Source organism: Buteo buteo, chromosome 26 (genome assembly GCF_964188355.1).
Source record: "Buteo buteo chromosome 26, bButBut1.hap1.1, whole genome shotgun sequence".
Classification (NCBI taxonomy): domain Eukaryota; kingdom Metazoa; phylum Chordata; class Aves; order Accipitriformes; family Accipitridae; genus Buteo; species Buteo buteo.
Genome location: NC_134196.1, coordinates 975,344 through 993,823, shown reverse-complemented (window position 1 = coordinate 993,823; position 18,480 = coordinate 975,344). Strand labels below are relative to the sequence as shown.

The 18,480-nt window shown below is 47.2% G+C and overlaps 2 protein-coding genes across 8 annotated transcripts in view; one reads left to right on the top strand and one right to left on the bottom strand.

Annotated features, from left to right (window-relative positions):
• The window catches only part of FAM234B (family with sequence similarity 234 member B), a 21,992-nt gene extending 19,736 nt beyond the window's left edge, over positions 1–2,256 (top strand). For both annotated transcript variants that reach the window (XR_012654508.1, XM_075058160.1), the window contains exon 13: positions 221–2,256. Coding sequence is in view for 1 of the 2 variants with exons in the window: in XM_075058160.1 (XP_074914261.1) it covers positions 221–226 (6 nt within the window). In the remaining variant the exon portion in view is untranslated. The remainder of the gene's footprint in view (positions 1–220) is intronic.
• Positions 2,244–18,480, bottom strand: GSG1 (germ cell associated 1). 6 transcript variants are annotated; one of them, XM_075058162.1, is made up of 9 exons: positions 18,430–18,480; positions 15,820–15,991; positions 15,628–15,733; positions 14,813–14,881; positions 10,180–10,498; positions 7,602–7,649; positions 4,685–4,837; positions 4,454–4,565; positions 2,244–3,394 (listed from the first exon to the last, which is right to left on the bottom strand). In XM_075058162.1, the coding sequence occupies exons 4-9, from the start codon at positions 14,825–14,827 to the stop codon at positions 3,079–3,081; spliced, it is 963 nt and encodes a 320-aa protein (XP_074914263.1). In that variant the 5' UTR covers positions 14,828–14,881; positions 15,628–15,733; positions 15,820–15,991; positions 18,430–18,480; the 3' UTR covers positions 2,244–3,078. The 6 variants fall into 6 exon arrangements, with proteins under 6 accessions (XP_074914263.1, XP_074914262.1, XP_074914266.1 ...); XM_075058161.1 differs by having other exon boundaries at positions 15,628–15,991; XM_075058165.1 differs by lacking the exon at positions 15,820–15,991 and having other exon boundaries at positions 18,430–18,477.

The following is an 18,480-nucleotide window of genomic DNA, read 5'->3' as shown; positions in this document are numbered from 1 at the left end:
AGGATCTTAGAACCAGGGATGCTGATGATAAGGGACTGAGAGACTCACAGAAGGAACAGAGAGGTGGGACAGGGATCACTTGTTTTGACATGGGCAGACAAGGGTCCTCCATATAGTGGTGCCCAAGTTCAGTTGCTGACCTGTGAATTACCACTTTCCTCTACCAGACTGGATGATAATAGGTTTTGGCCTAAGTTTTTGTTTGCCTTTCCATCTGCAGCTATAGCCTGGTGGTTCCTCAGATTTTGGTTGGACCCGTGGCCTGTATGGGGAATACAGGAAGCTGCTCTGTGGATCTTCAGGAAAACTGCTGTGTAGAGGGACTAAAAGCACTTCCCCCTTCTTCAGCTCTCTGGGGAATGCTGCTGGAGGCAGGTTTGTCCTGGGCAGACCTGTCCTGTACCAGAGGAACCTTGTTCAGCGTCTCCCCCTCCATATGCCGTTCTTGCATGCTTCCCTCCAGGTAATACAGAAATGTGAATTTAGAATTTATATACATACATACATATATATATATATAAAATCAGGTTTTTTATATATATATGTGTGTATCAATTTATACAATATATGTATATTTTTTGTATGTTTAATTTATGAATGAGATTGAGGACACTCCTTTTTATGTCCAGATAGTATTTCCAGGCAGTCAAATAAGCTCTAGGCCTAGAGTGGGCCATGATGACTCAAGGCAAATGGTGTGGCTAAAGGACACCACCTGCTTTAATCTTTATATTTTTGGAGAGAAGCCTCTGTCTGGCTCCTGCGGGGCTAGTCTTGCCTACAACCTTTCCTGTGCTCTCAGCCCTCTTCTCCATTCTGTCCCCAAACTCAAGAACAAACTAGCTCTCTGGCTGAATCACCTGATCTTGAGAAAGATGGTCCCCACAGCATTTGCCAGCCCTTGTACATGTCTATTTCTTTCCCCAATCCCAAGTTCAGGACAGGTTCATGCGGGTGATGTAGAAGCAAAAAGGTTCACATCGTATTTCTGTCCATCCCTAAACTTTTTCTGAAGCCAAAGTGTCACTGTAACATCACGCTGCAGTCCAATGGGCTGAGTCCTCCTTTGAAAATGCATCACAGCCCTTTTGGGATAGATCCCTGCTGGCGCTGTGGAGATCACACTAGATCCAGTCACAGCAAAGCTGATTCTCACACCACTGCTTCTGGGTTTAGAGGCTCAGAGAGAGGCAGAACTGGAAAGCTTTTCTGTGCATTTTACCCCTGTTCTGGGCTCAACCATTCCCTTGCCAGCCCAGTCCTATGTGCAGTTCCAGGAGGAGCAGACTACCCCCAGGGCACATTTGCTCACAGTGTGTTTAGTGCTTTGAACTGTGCCTCTGAGTGTGCCATCAGTCTCCTGTGTTGTAGTTGCAGAGCATCTACATGAATTTTCTTGTAATATAAATGACCATATAAAAAGCAACCACTTTGTTGCTCCAGCAGCTCTCCACAGCACAGGACAACAACGTAGGAACTGTCTTCCCGATATGCCTTTCTCGGTCTGACCTTTGACGTTAGGCAGAGCCAGGCTGAGATGAGGATTGCAAAGGACTCTTCCATCCTCCTGCTGACACGTGCCCTTCCAGCCTCCCTGCACTTCCCTGTGAGTGGTGAGGTGATGGCAGGACTTTGACACTCCCTCCATATGGGCATACCTACCATGGTTTTGCTCTCCTGGGCTCTTGACACCTCTCCTTGCTGTATCACCCTCTCCCTTCTCTGTCCCTGCATCTCCCTATAAAGCTTCCAGGATAGCACTTCAGGATTAGCTGTAAGTCCCAAGGCTGGTCCTTGGGCCCTGCTCTCTTAATGTCAGAGCCTGTGAACAGTTTGTATATGTTTAATGGTATTTTTGTGTAAATAGCTTTGTATATATTAGCACAACTGTAGCAGTGGCTCTAGGCCTGGCATTTTCCTCCAGACGGCTTGGTTAATACAGCTGCCTAGTAGGGACTGATAGTGTGAGGACCAGTAACATATGAGGATTAAACAGGAGTGCCCCTTCCCTCCTGTCTAGCCACCACCTTGCTGGGAAAGGTGAAGCGGCTGTTACCTGAAATAGCTATTCTCCTGAGGTTCTTCCTGAGAGAATTGATATTCAAGTGCAGTGATGTTAGCTCCTCCATAATGTGAATTCACCCTGCCTGCACACACACACATCCCCACTGTGAATAAAGAGTCTGTCTGTATATTGTTGGGAAAATGTATTTGAACTGTGAACTGAAGTGGAGCAAATAAATACTCTGTACAGCATCATGTGTCATGTGAACCAGTGTTTCACCTTTGAGAGATTAGGAGTTTGCTTGGTTTGGGGATTGTCTGTGGTATTTTTACAATGGAGAAAAGGGGACAAGGTGAAGAGAAACAAAGAAAAAAGCAAAAGCCCAGCCAAGGATTCTTAAAGGTTGTGGAGAAGCACAGTAGAAGGAGACAGATGGGAAAGTACCTCAGAATGGGAGATTTTGGGGGTAAAAGCAAGAAGAGAGCATGTGGGTGTCATTACAGATAGGAAAGAGCAGGAGGGAGATGTCTGAAAGCAACCTCCCATTCCTACTGCAGCAGCACTTTTAATCTAGGGGCAGGGAGAAGAGGGGGTTGGGCCTGGAAATGAAGAATAAATAAGGTGTTCAGAGAGGATTACGGCCAATCAATATGAGCACCGATGCCCTTCACCGTAGCACTGAGCCTGGGGGGGTTGCTGGAACACCAATGTGACACCACCCAAAGAGTGACACCACCACTGCAATTTGCCAGCTGGATGGCACTGACTATTCCCAGGCGCAGTACTGCTGGGATTAGGACATCTGCCTCGATCCTGTCTGAAAGTGCTTGGAGACGGCTGGCACCAATGTGTCCCTCCAGTCCCCGTCCCAGCTGAGGACACCATCAAACCGTGATCAGGGAGGACCCACCCTGCTCCTGTTGGCACTGCTGTTGCCCTGGTGTTCTCTTCCCGCTCCCCAAACCGTGGAGTCAGGAATTGCTCCCCGAGAACTTGCTAACAGTGGTGCTGGTGTTCCGCTCAGAGCTCTCGTGCCTCCCAAACCCCGCTGCTCTGCCCCTGCGCGCTCGTCCCTAACAGCGATCCTCCCCGATTGTCTGTCCCAAGACCTCATCCAGCTCCAGCTCTGGTTCCCGCTGTAGCACCTTCTGCTGCAGCTCAGAGTAGAAGTCGACTCCCTCAGAGACTGAATGGAGGGGCTTGTCGTGGGGCTCGTAGTAGCTGCTTATCTGCTGCTGTAGGAAGCACTGGTGGTGCTGAGGCTGGTCCTTGAAGCTCCCGTCGTAGCCCTTGATGTGGTTCCTTTTGAACTCCAGCACCGTCTTGGTGTAGGTGTTGAGCGTGGTGACGGCAGAGGCCATGCAGCAGGTGAAGGATGCCCAGGCCATGCTACAGGAGAGAGAAGAACAGCACGTGCTGTGAGAAGCCAAGCGAGGTGAGGAGCTGAACCGCACGCGCTGTGACACACCCTGATTTGCCAGGCAGAAGCTGCTGGGCATGGACATGAACTAGAAAGACTAAGGCTCATAACTTTACAGTTCTTGGGGCTTATCCCACCACAAGGTCCTTCCTAGATCGGTGGGGTAAATACTGGTTATCCCTGTCACGGGGAAGGGAGGGATACAGGGAAAATAAAAGGGCAGCAGGACAGCACAGCTTGAAAGCAAGCTCTAAGTTGCAGGGCTGCTGGGTGTCTTCCTGGCACGAGGCATGCCCGCTTGAGCATAACCAGATGGCCGTGCTGATGTCCACAGCTGGCATCTGGCACTGGAGTGTTGAAGTCTTAAGAATCAACGTGGGCATCGTGAGTACAGCATTGCAAATTGAGCCTGCACTTTCCATGGGCACTTGCAAGGTTCACCCCGCTGTTTTTCAAGTCAGCTCTGGCATATTGGCTGCAGTTGGCTTCTTTAGCCTTTAGAGAAAGAAACCCTGAGCCACCTGCTTTTCGCAGCTGCTCTTCCTGGCTACAGTGTCCACATCTTTAAGCATGTGTCTAGGCTTGGTGCTGCAGGAATAGGCCCTCTGGACATTGGTTAGTGAAGATGCCAAACCAGCATGGAACTCATTTAAACTGCAGAAAAACAAGGCGTGTTTGAGAGCATCATCACAAGCGTGACACTGGCCTTTGCACACAGGGAAGTGCTGAGACCAAACGGTAAACCAGCGTAGGGGCAAACCTGGTTAGCCAGCAGGGTTGAAGGCACTCGTTTAGGTGTGACCCCATTTCTGTGCCAGTCCTTGGTAGCTACTCATTTAAGTAACTCAGGAACTGTTTGTTAAAGCAGGGAATGAGGCAAAGACAGGGGATTAGCAGTAGGAGAACCATGGTACACCCATCTTTGGAAACACAGAAGGTCAAGAAAGGAGGAGGTGGGTTTTGGCAGGTGTAGCATGGCTGAAGCCCAAATGGTTGGGGAGGTGAAGATGACTTCAGAGCTCACGCACTAGAATGCCCAGCCGTAGTCCCATGAGTGTGGTCTCCAGTCCTCCGGTCCCAGATTAACCGTTGCCTGGAAGACTTGAGTGTACATCATGTGTGCCACCATCCCAAGGAGACCTGGACACAAAAGGCAAAAAAGCGAAGGAGTTACATCAGAAGCCAGAGCAGCATAGTTCAGCCTTGCATGGGAGAGGAGGCTCTCCTGCTGCAGCGATTCCAAGCCTGCAGCAACACACCTGACAGCACCGAGGAGACAGCAGCAAAGGCGTTGAGCTTCAGCCCACAGACCGGATTGCCAGTATGCAGCATTTCCACCATCAGGAGGATGAAGCTGATGAGCAGCAAGCTGATGTACAGCATCTCTGATCCCAGCGACAGCCACAGGATTCCTGCCGGGAACCAGAGACTTCTCACATCAATGCAGGATGGCTTGTGCAAGGGAGAGTATTCCCCCTTCCCAACCCAATCCTGGAAGGATGTCCTCTGGAAAGAAGGGAAAGAAGGAAAACAACAAACACCCAAAAGCAATCCCCCCAGGCTGTAAACAAGGGCTCAAAGGATGCTGAAGGAGACAGAGAGTCTGTCACAAGACGGCTTGGCTAGTCTGGCATGGGAAAAGCTGAGAGGAACTAAAATGCTGTCTGTAAAGAAGCCAGCATTATTTATAAACAGCAACGAGGAAACCAAGGGAAAAAAGGTGGGGGAAAGCTGCTGAGTATTAGAACAAGACCTAGTGGTCATAGGTTGGCCACAAACACATCCAAGCTGGATGTTAGAAGGTTCTTACCCATTAGCGTAGTGACCTTCAGAGTAGGTTTCGAATCACACCAATGGAAGCAAACAACTTTTAACCTGGGACTCAACTGGTTAAGTAAAGAACTGGATGGTGCACTCACAGCTGTGGCTGGGACCTGGCCTCTGGAATTCAGGAAGCCCCTTGCAAGCCTGTATTTCTCACTGAAACCCCAATTAAAAAGAAACTACGTTCCTTGGGGTGGATATCCAGCTAGGGCAATAATGTTCACCACTCACCCTGCTGCTTGCACAGAGTGCAGGTACTTTCATGCTGGGATTATGAGTGGGGCTCCCTGTGCAGTAGGACTTGGACGAGAAAGAGAAAAGGCACTCTGTAACGCTGGGCTGTGGTAAAGCACAGGATTCACTGAGGAAGAAATATTAATCTGGCAAATGAAGCAGCACTGTGAACACTACTGTTAGCAGCTATTCATGGCCGTAGAGGAGACATTCAACTGGGGAAAAGGAGTGTGAAGAAAACCCTCATTAATGTGGCACTGACTTGACGCCTCAACGTCATTAGTGCCACAGAGTCACCCAGCTCTTTAGCAGAAACTGATGAGCCGCATTCCCTGCTTAAAGGAGCTGGCTTCCTTGCTGCAGCACGATCAGGGAGACTACTTCATTAGAGGTCAGACCGCCAAAAGCGTCCTGGAGGCTGCAAGCACCGTACGTGCACAGAGGTCTCTGCATCATCCCTGTGAGTCCAGGCTCCCCACACGTGCTGTGCGATCTGGTCTTGCAATGCTGCCCGCGTAATGTGGAGCTGCTCTCCACACACGCAGCTCAGCCAGCCCAGCCTGCAATCAGCAGTCACACCGCATTCTCCAGTGCTGCCCCAACTATATGATGGCAGCTGCGCTGGAGGCCAAGGTCATCTTCAGATGATGCTATGTGCAGGAAGGGGCGAAAGCGGGTGATAGAGCTGATAAGACCACAGTGTCACTACGAGTGTCATGCTTAAGCTCACGGTGATCTCCCAATTAATTTGTGGGAGCTCAATGCCTTACAGACCATGGCCTTTCTATCAATGTTGGGCTGCAATTAGACAAGGAGCAGTAGGAGTGTGAGGGGGGACAGACAGAAAGATTTACAAAGACATGTAATCTGGTTGCATAAACCTCCTTTCTTAGGAAAACAGCCTATAAGGAAGACATTGGAAGCAACAGAGCCAGAGGCCTGGGCAGGGAGTGAAGCACAAGAAGGTGAGAAACAAGAAAAATGCATTTCTAGTCCCTGTGAAGAGAGCATTTTGTAGTAAATGCAAGAGTCATTCAGTAAATGCAGTTAAGGGATTCATTTTATGACAGAGTGGAGATCTGCATGACTTCAAAATGATCTTGTAACACCAGCAGTATTTGAATTGTGTGAATACTGTTTCCCAAAAGAATAAGCAGGGGGAGGTTTTTCTACCCTGCTGTTGTGCCAAGAGTGACCCAGGTTAATCTGCAGAGCGATGCCACTGCACGCCACTCGCACTGGACCACTCACCTGGGAATGCGCATAGCTTTATAAAAGCAGGTCAGCAGTCTTTGCCAGTGTTTTTAAAGTAGGGGAAACAAGGCAGAAAAAGAAGATGTGAAGTACACAACTCCCTGCTGGCTGTTATGATTCCCCAGCATTTGTTCCAGCCCTTGCTCTCATGGCTTGAACGCTGACACAGGCTCAGCACCCCAGGCCTTTCCCTTCACATAGGAACATCCTCTGAATTGACTTGCCTCCAGCCTCCATCTCAGGGTATAGTTAGCAAGCCCACACCAAATGAAAAGCTTTCAGTAAGTAAAATCTCCATTGCATAGGTACACATACATCCAGGTATACTGAAGTTATCCCCAGGATAATTTGAAACCTGTGACAATGACAGGAGGGGTAAGCTCTCCAGCCCAAATGAAGTTTTGTGTTTGATGAGACAAGGACTTCACCGTGAAGGTGTAACTTTCAGATGCCCTCTTATCACAAAGTAAGAGGTGATTTAGCTTCCAGAGTCAGGCCCCAAAACTGAAGCACTGAGTCAACACTAGCATATGTGGGAGTGACTGCCCTCAGGTGGCATCCATCCCCTTCCTGCTGACTACGGCAAGATGACAAGCTCAGACTGGGAAACTTATTAGATGAGACAAATCCCACTTCATATGGGAGGGGGTCTGAGGTTTCCAGCACTGACCTCACAGATGGCAGAGGCTTAGGCAAATATCTGGGAGGAAATCTTGGCTCCTTTAGCAACCATGAGGCCAGGATTCCATGCCTGGCTCTTTGGGGAGCCACCCTGCTGTCCTCACACAGGCGGAATGTTGCAGGTCCCCCATGCCAAGGAGGTGCACTGGGCAGCTACAGTGAGGTATAGGGATTTGCTCTTACCTCTCTCTGCTGGTGGTGAAAGCTCAATAAAGCTACGGCATTTCTCTTCTGAAACACAAAGCCAAAGGTATTAGTTTGCAAAACAATGCAGGGTACAAAAGGGAAAAGAAAATCTCTTCCTCTCACTCTCTTTTCACTGCATAGCTCCAGTCATCCCTGAGTCTACCCATCAGATCTTCTCACCTCCGCTGTCTTTCTGACCATCTTTCCAGACCTTCACTGGGGCAAGGTAGGGGAAGGCAAAGTCTGCCTGGAAAACTAGAAGTGGCCTTTCCAGCAAAAAACTTCAGCAATTTGTAAATCTTACAAGCCTCCGGTGAATATAAAAATCTGTTGCTACTCATTCACAACATTACTGTTGGTCAGGCCTATTAAGGGTGTTGCTTATAACAGACTGCAGATCCACCACTCCTGCTGAGGATGTGAATTCCCACTCACCCCAGTCTCAGCAGAGCAGTTCTAGCACTGCTTCGCAAAGAAGAAAAAAAAAAAAAAAATCTTCCCAAGTGAAATGCTGCATGGCAGAGATGTGAGTCCCTCTTCTGTGGCAGAGAATCACACAGAAATACAGTCTTCTGTCCTCACATTTTAGGCATGCTATTTGGACAAATGGTGTTCATACTTGCTTTGGCTTTTTACGTTGGCCAGATGCAAACTATTGTCTTAGCTTAGGGTCCATCATTATTATCTGTAAGTCTTTCTTACTGCATACTGCATTACTGCATTTGAGGGTCCTCTCCTCTACTTGGCACAGTATTTTCTCCCAGAAGTATCAGCCTGCTGCTTTTCATGTAAGAATCTCATTTTCTTAATTTCTATCCCCAGTTCTAATCTCTCCCAATCTCCTGTATTACTTCTGTCATCCACAGCTCTCAGGACACTACCCAATTTAGTGCCATCTGCAGTCCTCATTAACTTGCAGTTTGCTACTTCACCTAGAACTTTAATGAGGTTATTCAGTAATGGCTCATCTAAACTGGTCCTGAGATTAGCCTGAATAATGAAATCCTTTCTCCAGCTCAACTCAAATTCCTTTTGCACATAGTAGCCCCTTTTTTGTTGCTGTTGTCTATGCACTTGCTTCGAACACCCACGGCAGTGGGTGGGCTGTACTCGATTTACAGGAAGCAGGGGACTGAGACTGACTGTGTGCTCTACCCCGTGCTCTGCTGCAATCCAGATGTAACACACTCTCTGGGTTCCTTCAGGCACCGGGGTTATTCCAGGGCTGCCCGGTGGCCAGTCAAGTCTTTCACAGAAAGCTGTCAAGGGACGTAGTCCCATTCCCACAAGCACCATGGAAACACACCCCCAACCCAAAGCAGTCCCAAATAAGCACATCTCCTTCCGCAGCATGTCTGGAAATCTCGGAATGAAACAGCCCTCTCGTTAGGACATGAGAGTTTCAAGCACATTCCCTCCTGCTCCCACCCCCCTTCTGTCTGCTTTTATTCACCAGTTCTTTATTTTCAAACTCTGACAGCAACAGATAAGAAAATGAGAAATGCTATACTAGAACGGTGGCTTAGTTAAAGAAGGTGAGAGATTTGTGCTCGGGGAGAGCTGAAGGGAGGGCGGTGGGCTCAGGGGAATGGGCCTGATGAAAGCGATTTTCATCACTTTATCTTTAGATACAAATCTCCCTGTTGGCCACCTTCCGGGTCAGTTCTGATCCTTGATGTGTGTGCCAGGCCGTAAAGAGCATCTGTGCACCGCAGAGCATCCACCCGTGCTGGCGCGGCAGGGGTTTCAGCAGGAGGACTTCAGCAGGGCTGGGCAGGAGCAAGTCAAAGGGGAAGGGAGGCTCCAAAGGGGTCTCGTATGGGTTGCACGACCAGCCCCTCACGCTCCAGGCTTTACAGCACCAGTCCCACATGGTCAAAAAATCACAACTGAAACCTGCCACAGTATCACAAAAACAACTGAAAAAATTACAACACGGCAGCTCTAATCCTCAGGTCAATTTGCCTCCTGACTTTAGTTCCTCTGGGTTCAGACCCTCCAGGTTTTCTCTGTATCTGTAAGGCAGTAGTTCTCTTTCCCTCTTTTTAAGAAAAGTCCAGTCCCTGTTCTATTCACAAAACCTCTCAGTTTGGTGATCTAAGGAGGACACCAACTATTGCAGTCCTCACATCGATAACTATACATTGACAACACTGCATAAAATCACCTTGCTTAGGTTTCTGAGGGGACACGAATGTGCCCTGGAGAGCATGAAGTAAGCCATGACTGGGAGTGGACACATAGGGAAAGGGAGAGCAGGCTCACTCCAGTTCACATCAGGACGGATGATGCCATCACAAAGTCACTGCCACCACCACCACCACTTGCACTTCACAGCCCCTGTTGTAGACCGAAGGGCACACCAGAGACAGACAGCCATCATCCCTTGCCCCCCTCTGTAAACATTCCAGTGAAGGACAGAAATCTAATGACCACAGCAGCACAGGGCTGATGCCATCTGGGAAAATGACGAAGGCTTTTCTCCCAAGGGTTGTCAGCCTCCCACCTTTCATTTCCAAACTCCCGTGGAGTAAATACAAGGGAAGAAGTTGTGGCTGCCTGGGCAAGACGCTACCTGGCCCTTCCATGCTCTCTTCGCAGGAAAGCCACATCCCCGTGTGGAAGTATTTGAAGGCAAAGCGGTCATCCCCGGTCTCCCAGCTGTAGTGCACCACATCCTGGGATGAAACATTGCTAGCACCTGCATCAGGCAGCATGGGGACACCAATGCACTTGGTGGCTTTGCTCTTCCCACACAAAGGCTTGGGCACTTTCTGGGTCCCGGTGCACCAGTAGCTGCCGAGCAAGGCGGTGGTGGAGAGGCTGAGAGCCAGCAGGTTCAGGATGACAGCCAGGAAAGCACGGCTCCATGGAAATCCCTTCAGCAGCTCCATCTACAACACACAAACGGGAGGGACGGTCACACCAGCCGCTTGTCCCACCTAGCCTTACGAATCCCAGCTCTTCCCAGCGCGCACCTATGGGGAGGGGATACGAGCACTCTGCCCTCCTCGCAGCATCCCAATGGCTCACCCAGCACGGAAGAACCATTTCCTGAGAGCCAGGGCGGTGGAGCAATAGGTCAGCTTCAACCGTTTCAAAGTACACTGAATATCTGTACTGGGGAAGAGCGGGTGACCCAGCAGACACAGCGGGGCTGAGTGCATCGGGGGGTGTGAGCACATGAGCAAAATGAAAGGCACATCATATTCACTCCATCTCAGAGATGGTAGGAAAAAACTGTTAACCAACTTCCCCAAATACCATGTGTTGCCTTTAGATGGGGCATGATGAATGCTCTGTCCAACAAAATGAGAATTCTTGCTGCCAAGTGTCCCAAAACACTTCTTCAAGCAGTTCATTACTGTAACTAGGGAGGTGGGGAGTGTATTGATTTCACAGTGGGGAAAGGCAGGAAAATGTTCCCAGATCACTGGAGGTCACACATCAAAGCAGTGACCTGCTCAGGAGGGAGACCAGCTATCCAGAGCTGGCAGCTCGAGTTCAAACCCCAGAGCAGCACCTCCCACCTGAGCAAGCACTGCTCTGCACACCAGAAATTTGGTAGGGTGGTGGGACGACAGTGTCTCCGCTCTCACAGAAAGTGCCAAAGGGTGGGTTTTTTTAAGAGCAAACATTGCCACAAACACTCTTCCCAGTTTCATCTCATCAGGAAAAAGTAATTCAGAAAGCAGTTTGTGTACCAGGGTCCTGTGGTCTTTCTCACTCAGAGGGAAGCTTAAGATTTTACGATTCCTACAAAACCTTGCACTGACTTCTGAGAACCCCAGCTTATCACTCCATGGACTGATTAGATGTCATCTACCCACACATCAACTTTCATGTCATCAACGCATGCCTCTTCCCACATGGCACTCCCTATGTTTGGCACAACTTCATCCAGATACTCCCACCTTTTCCTATTTATGACTCTCAAAATCTATTTGCCCATGAATAGATTCAGTTTGTGCAGACAGTGCTTGCTGCCCGTCCTCTTCACATAACTTCGGTTGACTCACCCAACGCTGAACGTGTGAGAAAGGCCCAGCGTACTTTGGACACTACTATAAATAAACGATACGAGACTGAGCTTTGCATTGTTTGTGACTGCACCAGAGCTAAAAGTGGTGCAGTTGGAAGCATTTGTTCTGCTAACAGCAAGCTCAGAAATGTGGTCAATAAAGATGATACTGAAGCTCCTCTTGGAAAGCAGGACTTCATTAGCATCTCATCACACTGAGGAAACAGTAACTGATCCAGAACACTCTCGTCGAAGGCAAGAAAATACCCAGTTCCTGAAAAATTCCTGTATTGTTTTATGCTCTGGCTTCTTTTTTTCTCTTCACCAGAGCATTTCTTTCTTTCAGCAATGGAGATGCTGCACCCTGGAGATGGTAACATCTTAGTGATATCATAACTAATGACTTCCATGATCTGAAGGCATGTTGGGTATCACCATTTTCACAGAGCAGTTACCTACTAGGAACAGTTAATTATGTGAAGGTTTCTGGCTAAGGTTGGTGGCAAATTCCTCACTGAAGGTTTTTTTCAGTGGAAAATTTGGCTTATGATTGAAAAGGAAATTACAGATAAAATTGCTCTCCTCAAAAACATGATTTTTCATCTGAAAATAGAAACCTTTAGTACACAAAGTTTTTCAGTTTTTCATCAATGCTTGATTATAAGATTTTCTGTCATCAGGTTTCAGTTTGCTCATGCTTTTATTTAAAAAAAAAATCTTTCCACTCATAATATTGACAAAAATAATTTTTCTAATTTAAATCTTCGATAGTGGGAAAAATATTCTCTCCAGTTGATTTGTGATAGTAGTTGAAAGGCCATATAATTTCAGAACAAGTGATAACAAAAAAGGGAAAAAAAATATAAGAAACAAATGAGTCAGAAGAAGGAACTGGATCAAGGATGCAGAGGACATAGGGAATGAGAAGCAAATCTGAACTACTCCTTCATGAGAACATTGTCAGAAAAGTTTCCCTCCATAAAAGCCAAGCACTTACTGACAATAACTGACCACAGTACCTAGATAACCCCAAAAGGAAAGAGAGTTGAATTTACCTTGGCAGCAAGTCCTTGAAGTCCTGTTAATTTGGAGGAGAAATACAGAAATGGCACTCACGCTTTGTCTGCTGGTTTGCTCATCTCTAGATCCTCCAAGAAACCCAATTGCTTCAAAACCCCTTTCTCCTTTGTCTCCTCCCCTCCTCCCTCACCCCCCCAAGTGATTATTAAATGCTATCCCTCCAGCCAGCAGCTGTTTTGTGGAAAATGGTCATTTTGTAATCCACAATGCAATCACAGCACAGCTGTTCTGGGAGATTATACGGCAAGTGATTGGTGCTGCAGGCTGGGATTAAGTGCAGACTGGTGACCTGTATTGACTGAGTAGAAAGTTTCTGTAAAAACCAGATAGATCCCAGCCGTCTCCATGTGGTGGCTCTTTGGGAGCTTGTATGGAGCGAGCTGGTGGATCTCTGGCCAGTGCTTCAGGGGACGAGTGACCTTAGCTCAGAAACTACCAGCACCCTTGGCATCAGGTCACCCCTTGCCCCGTGCAGTGTCTCAGCAGAATGGCAAAGGCCACAAGCCCCCCAGCCCTGGGATACCAGCTGCAGAAAGGGGAGAAGGAAAAAATGGGGAAAGTTTCTGCGACTGCATCTGCTGTGAGGACTGAGGACTTCAGACCCTGAAGAGATGCCAACCCAGCTCTCCCCATGGGCGCATCACCGCCGTGACAGAGGTATGTGAAACAGTCACAAGTCAAAAAAGTCCAAAACTCAAAGGGTGGGAGCATGGGGAAGACTGTCGGTGTCCCTCATAGTGGCACCAAGGCACGAAGTTCACCTGGAACTTCCCAGCTCCTAGCAGCTTCACGTTGGATGAATGTGGGAAGCTAGTAGGGAGAGACAGGAAGATTCACACTCACCCCAAGTTCCCTCTGAGCTCTTGTCCTGAAAGTTTAAAGGCTCCTACAACACCTGAGGGTGTTGATACGCCTCGTTTGGTATCAGAACAGTGAAAAGTAAGAACAGCATCACCTCTCACGAGAACGAACGGTCACTAGCAGGCACGGAGCAGCACCGCATCGAATCAAACCGCAAGGGAGAGGAGCATCCCAAAGGCGCGCACCCCATCTTCCCCACGGAGCCTTCGCCCAGTGCCAAGCGGGTGAGGCTCCCACCACCACTGGGAGGGAGGGAGGCAGGTTCCCTGCATGCCTGCCCTGCTGCTCTGCCGGGACAGAGGACACCAGTGGTCCATCCCCTGCTTCCAACGCCAGAGCCCAGAGCCTGGGAGCCCGGTGACACCAGCTCTGGGTGGCACCAGCTCTGGGTGACACACCGCCCGCGACAGTCCCTGCACAGCACAGGCGGCAGACGGAGCCCACAGGTTCGTGGTCCCGCACGTGGGCTCTGCTACCAGGGGCTCCTGACCCCTCCTGCCCTGAGCAGAATGGTCCGTAGCTCTGAGGCTATTTTAATCCCCGTCACTGCATAAACTCCTCTAATAGAGATAATCATTTCTAAGACGGGCTAACTGAAAGCAATGCTAAATGTTTCTGTGCTCCATGGACAGTCTGCAGGTTTTTTTGATTAATAACGAGGTTCTGTTAGACACAGATGTACTTAATTTACTGAAGTAGGTAGAACAGCAGCTGATGCTGTTTAAAAGGAGAGTAGAAATCTTTTTTTTTTTTTTTTCATTGGTGAGTCTCTCCGCATCTGGGCACCTTAAGTTTGGCTTCTAAATAGTAAAAAAAAGCCTGGGTTTCAGGCTCAAGAACAGATAAAGTCCATCTCTCTACTGATAATCCTTGATGTTAACATGTTCCTAATTTTAAGTGTGCTGAGAGTCTCATTAAAATCCAGGATGCTATGTCAGTTTCTAAAGCTGGGATCACAGCATATATATTGATGAAATGAGACTGAATTAGATTTATAGGGATAAGAATTCAGATTTAAAAATAAATTCATCAGAAATATGCTATGGTTTAAAAAATATACGCATATCAGATTTAGTATTTTGAATAATGGCAGATATTTATCCTTCCAGAAGATGGCAATCTTTCTCTAGCCTTTGTTTTGGGAGTCCCTGCTGCTCACGTGTGCTGGGACTTCTGTTCCTTCCCTTTATGTTTTCCCCCCCTTTATCCTCCTCTTTTTCCATTTCTATGAACGCAGCTTCTTTACCTCAGCTGGGGACATGGCGGGGGTGAGTTATCTTTGAGTTATCTGAGCCTGGGGAGACTTCTGAAATCACTGGGGAAAGAAAAAAGCAGGAATGAATGGAGGAGCTTAGTAGGGCATTTGCTCTAACTTCTGCCCTGCACAGAACTATTCTTTTTAATATATTTTCCAATATTTTGTCAAGTACCATATTAACTTTCTCAACGTGTTTCCATCCCCAGATTATTGCACACAGCTCATAGAACATAAACACTAGAGCACATTTCCTGATGTTCAACAAACTTCCCTCAGCAAAATTTTATGGTGGTTTTTTTTTTTTAAACTCTCCCTTCCAGCCTCTCCTTAATCTGACCAATTATGGACAGGAAAACCAAGCTGTATCTGTCTTTCACCCTGTTGTGCCTTCGAGTTTTCTCCTCTTTGATATTTCCCACCATAACTTGGCTTGGCTAGAGGTTTTGGATGTCTCTTTCTCTTTGAACTCAGCAGCAGCCGGTCCCTGGTGACTCGTTTAAAGTTCGCCCATTGAAGTGAATGCCCATAGCAGTTGATTTCCTGCGCAATCAGCCAAGCGCTTGGCTCATAGAAACAAAACAAGGAAACGAAATGCAAAACACAGTCTTAGCACAACACCTCTGTGGAGATTGCCAACTCTAAAAAAGCCCGGGCGTTTACAAGTGATGCATTTTTTTGCTCTGGCTGTATCACATACGTACTTAGGGAGTGTCCTGCCCCAAAGGGACACCCTCGACTCCCAGGGCTGCTGGTGGAAAAGAAAAGCCCTTACCAGCGAGGGCCCAGAAACTGCGATACTTAACTGGCAGCTCTCAAGAGGCACACGGCTCCTCGCAGCCCCCCATGCAGCAATCCTCCCCGGGGGTGGCAGGGATCATCTGCTGTCCTGACTTTGGCTCTTCAGCTGTCCTGAAGAGGAAAAGAGAGGAAGAAGAGCAGCTATTTACACCAGAACTGGCTCTGTGAAACCTGGACAAAGGCGGGCTCATACTCACCCCTCATTCCACACATTCCTTGCACATGACACTTCCCACTGCTCCTGGTTTTGCTGTTTTTACAGGAAGACCGTCCAGCGCTGGGTCCAACCCTTATTGCCACACGGAAAGCAGGATGGCTCCGGGTGGCAGTGACACGGAGGGAGCCAGACTTCGCAAACCCAGTGACAGACTGCAAATGCCAGATTTCTCCCTGAGCTCTGAATAATTCCACTCAGATTGTAACCTTTATTTAGCTGTTTGCATGATGCATTAACTCTTGCTCTGCAAGTGACCTCACCAGGCATAGTTTTCCTAGTCTAAGTACATTTAAAGGTGAATTCTGTTTTTAAACATGAACAGCTTACACTGCTAGACATCAAGTCTGTGGCAGAACAGAAATAAAGATTGAACTGGAATAAGTAAATGCTTCTTAAAGATGAACAAACAAGCTTGCCATCAGTTTGGACCTAACTACTTTCCTCCCCATCACCACTTTTTTTTTTTTCTTTTTTCTTTTCAAAACAAGTCTGTTTTGGCTGGATATTTTTCTAATCTTTATGGTTATCAGCCACTCAAAAACCCAGGGAAAGCAGTCGTGGAAAGAAAAAAATTCAAATGCAGCAACACAGACTTTGAGGACTCACTAGAGATTCTAGACGCCTCAATTTCTAGATAAGGCAGCATAAGACTATTTAAAGGAGGTTGCTTTTCACAGAGTATTTAAACTCTGGCGACTCTAGGATGTGTTCACCTGAGCACACCGAAAAAAATGTTATTTATGAAATTTAGCCAACCATAAACTGTAAGCAGATAAGAAAAAGACAACTTTTTATATAGATCTAAAAGGACATTAAAGAGGAGCCAGTCCAGGAAAGGGTCCATACCAGCCCCCAAGTAGGTAAATGCTTACCTTATCCACTGCTCCCTATCCCCATCTGCTCTTCTGAGGCATCCAGTGAAATACTACAAGGTGATCATGGACTCTCCCCACTATTTCTTTCTCTCTGACTGAACATGTAGCAGCCAAGAAATTCCATGAGATCTGACCAGATGCTTTGAAATGTACATAGTCTGTCATTTTATTGATGGGTTAATTCTTTCTGAGCTCGCTAATTCATCACAGTACATTTTATCAGCCGCAGGATTGGCAGGGTGTCCACTTCTGCAGACTGCGTCTGTAATTCAGTAGTCCCCTTTATGAAAATTGTTGCCAGTTTTAAATCTACCACTTATGGGATCTCAGTCTGTTACTCCACAGAATCACAAACACCCAGACTCAATGGCTGTCACAGGCTCATGGGTTTTTTTATCATCAAGAGGGACCATTACAACAACATAGTCTCATCTGAAGTGTAGCAGAACCCAAAGAACTTCAGACAATCATTTCTGGTGATAAACAGAGCTCCTGCTGGAGCTAGAGCACATATTTTATACAACTAACTAGTATTGACTGTGCAACAGAATATGATGGAAAACCCATCACATCCTTAGAAAAGTTATTCCAATGGTTAATTAATCTCATTCTTAAAATTTTGCTTTTGATTTGTAAGCACAGTGTCTGCCTCAGTTTTCCAACCTCACCAGGCTGCTCCAACACACAAATAAATAGCCAGTGAAATGATTTCCTAAAAATGTTATTGTCAGAGTCACAAATCAATGCATTTCATTAGAGGCACACAGTGTGATCTAACAAGCTGGCTGATGGCCCAAATTCCTGGTTCTGTACTTGGCTCTGACACGAAATTTTCCCCTCCCATTGGCCAAGTCATTAGTGGTGCGTTTACGCTGCAGTCAAAGCAGTGGCAGTGATGGGGAGTAAACATTCAGTGCTTGTTTTAATTGGGTGTTGCTAGCAATTTTGCTCCAGCAATATGGAGCACAATGCAGGGTACAAACCTCAGTCCAGAAACAGAGTAAGCTGCGCTGAACTCCACGTTGCCGTGGCTGGACTGATAGTTCAAAAATAGTTCTTGTTTCCCTGCACTATAAAGTTGGGTCTTCATAGTCATTCCCACAGACACAAATCTACAGCACAGCTGGTCCTTTTTGGTGTTGGAATCAGCACAAAGGCAGTGGGAAAGAGACATTGGTTTGATAATGACAGAACTCGAGGATCTAGAATTAATCTGTGCAAAGAGTACATCACACATGCAGGTGATCTTGGAGTCAAAGAAACATTTCATATCAGTTTTAAAGCAAAAAAAAATAAATTGAAATACTACAGTTGAACCACACTGCACTTTGGTTTCATGTATGGAAATGAGTAAGTCAAAGCAATTTTTCTTTGCTTCAGTTTCTCTTTTTCTCCATTTTGCTATGGTGAATCAGAATAAGCAGAGCTAGAGGAAGTCTCCAGAGACTATCTAGTCAATCTACCCGCATCAATACGATCTAGACACCCTGAAGACCTTCAAGCCTACTGTTAAAATTTTCTGCAAGGCAGATACTCCATTCTGTCAGTATATTCCCTTGTAATATCTCAATTCCGACCAAATCACAATATCCAACAGAAAACTTTTCCATCTCTGCTAAATGCCATGGTCTCCATCCCACATCTGAATTATTTACTCACGTGGATTGTCCCCTTGAGGCCATTGGAACTACACGGTTTACTAAAGTTATACTCACGCGCTAGTATTTGAGGAACCAGTGCTTCAAAGGAAGAGTCTAAGCTAGCAG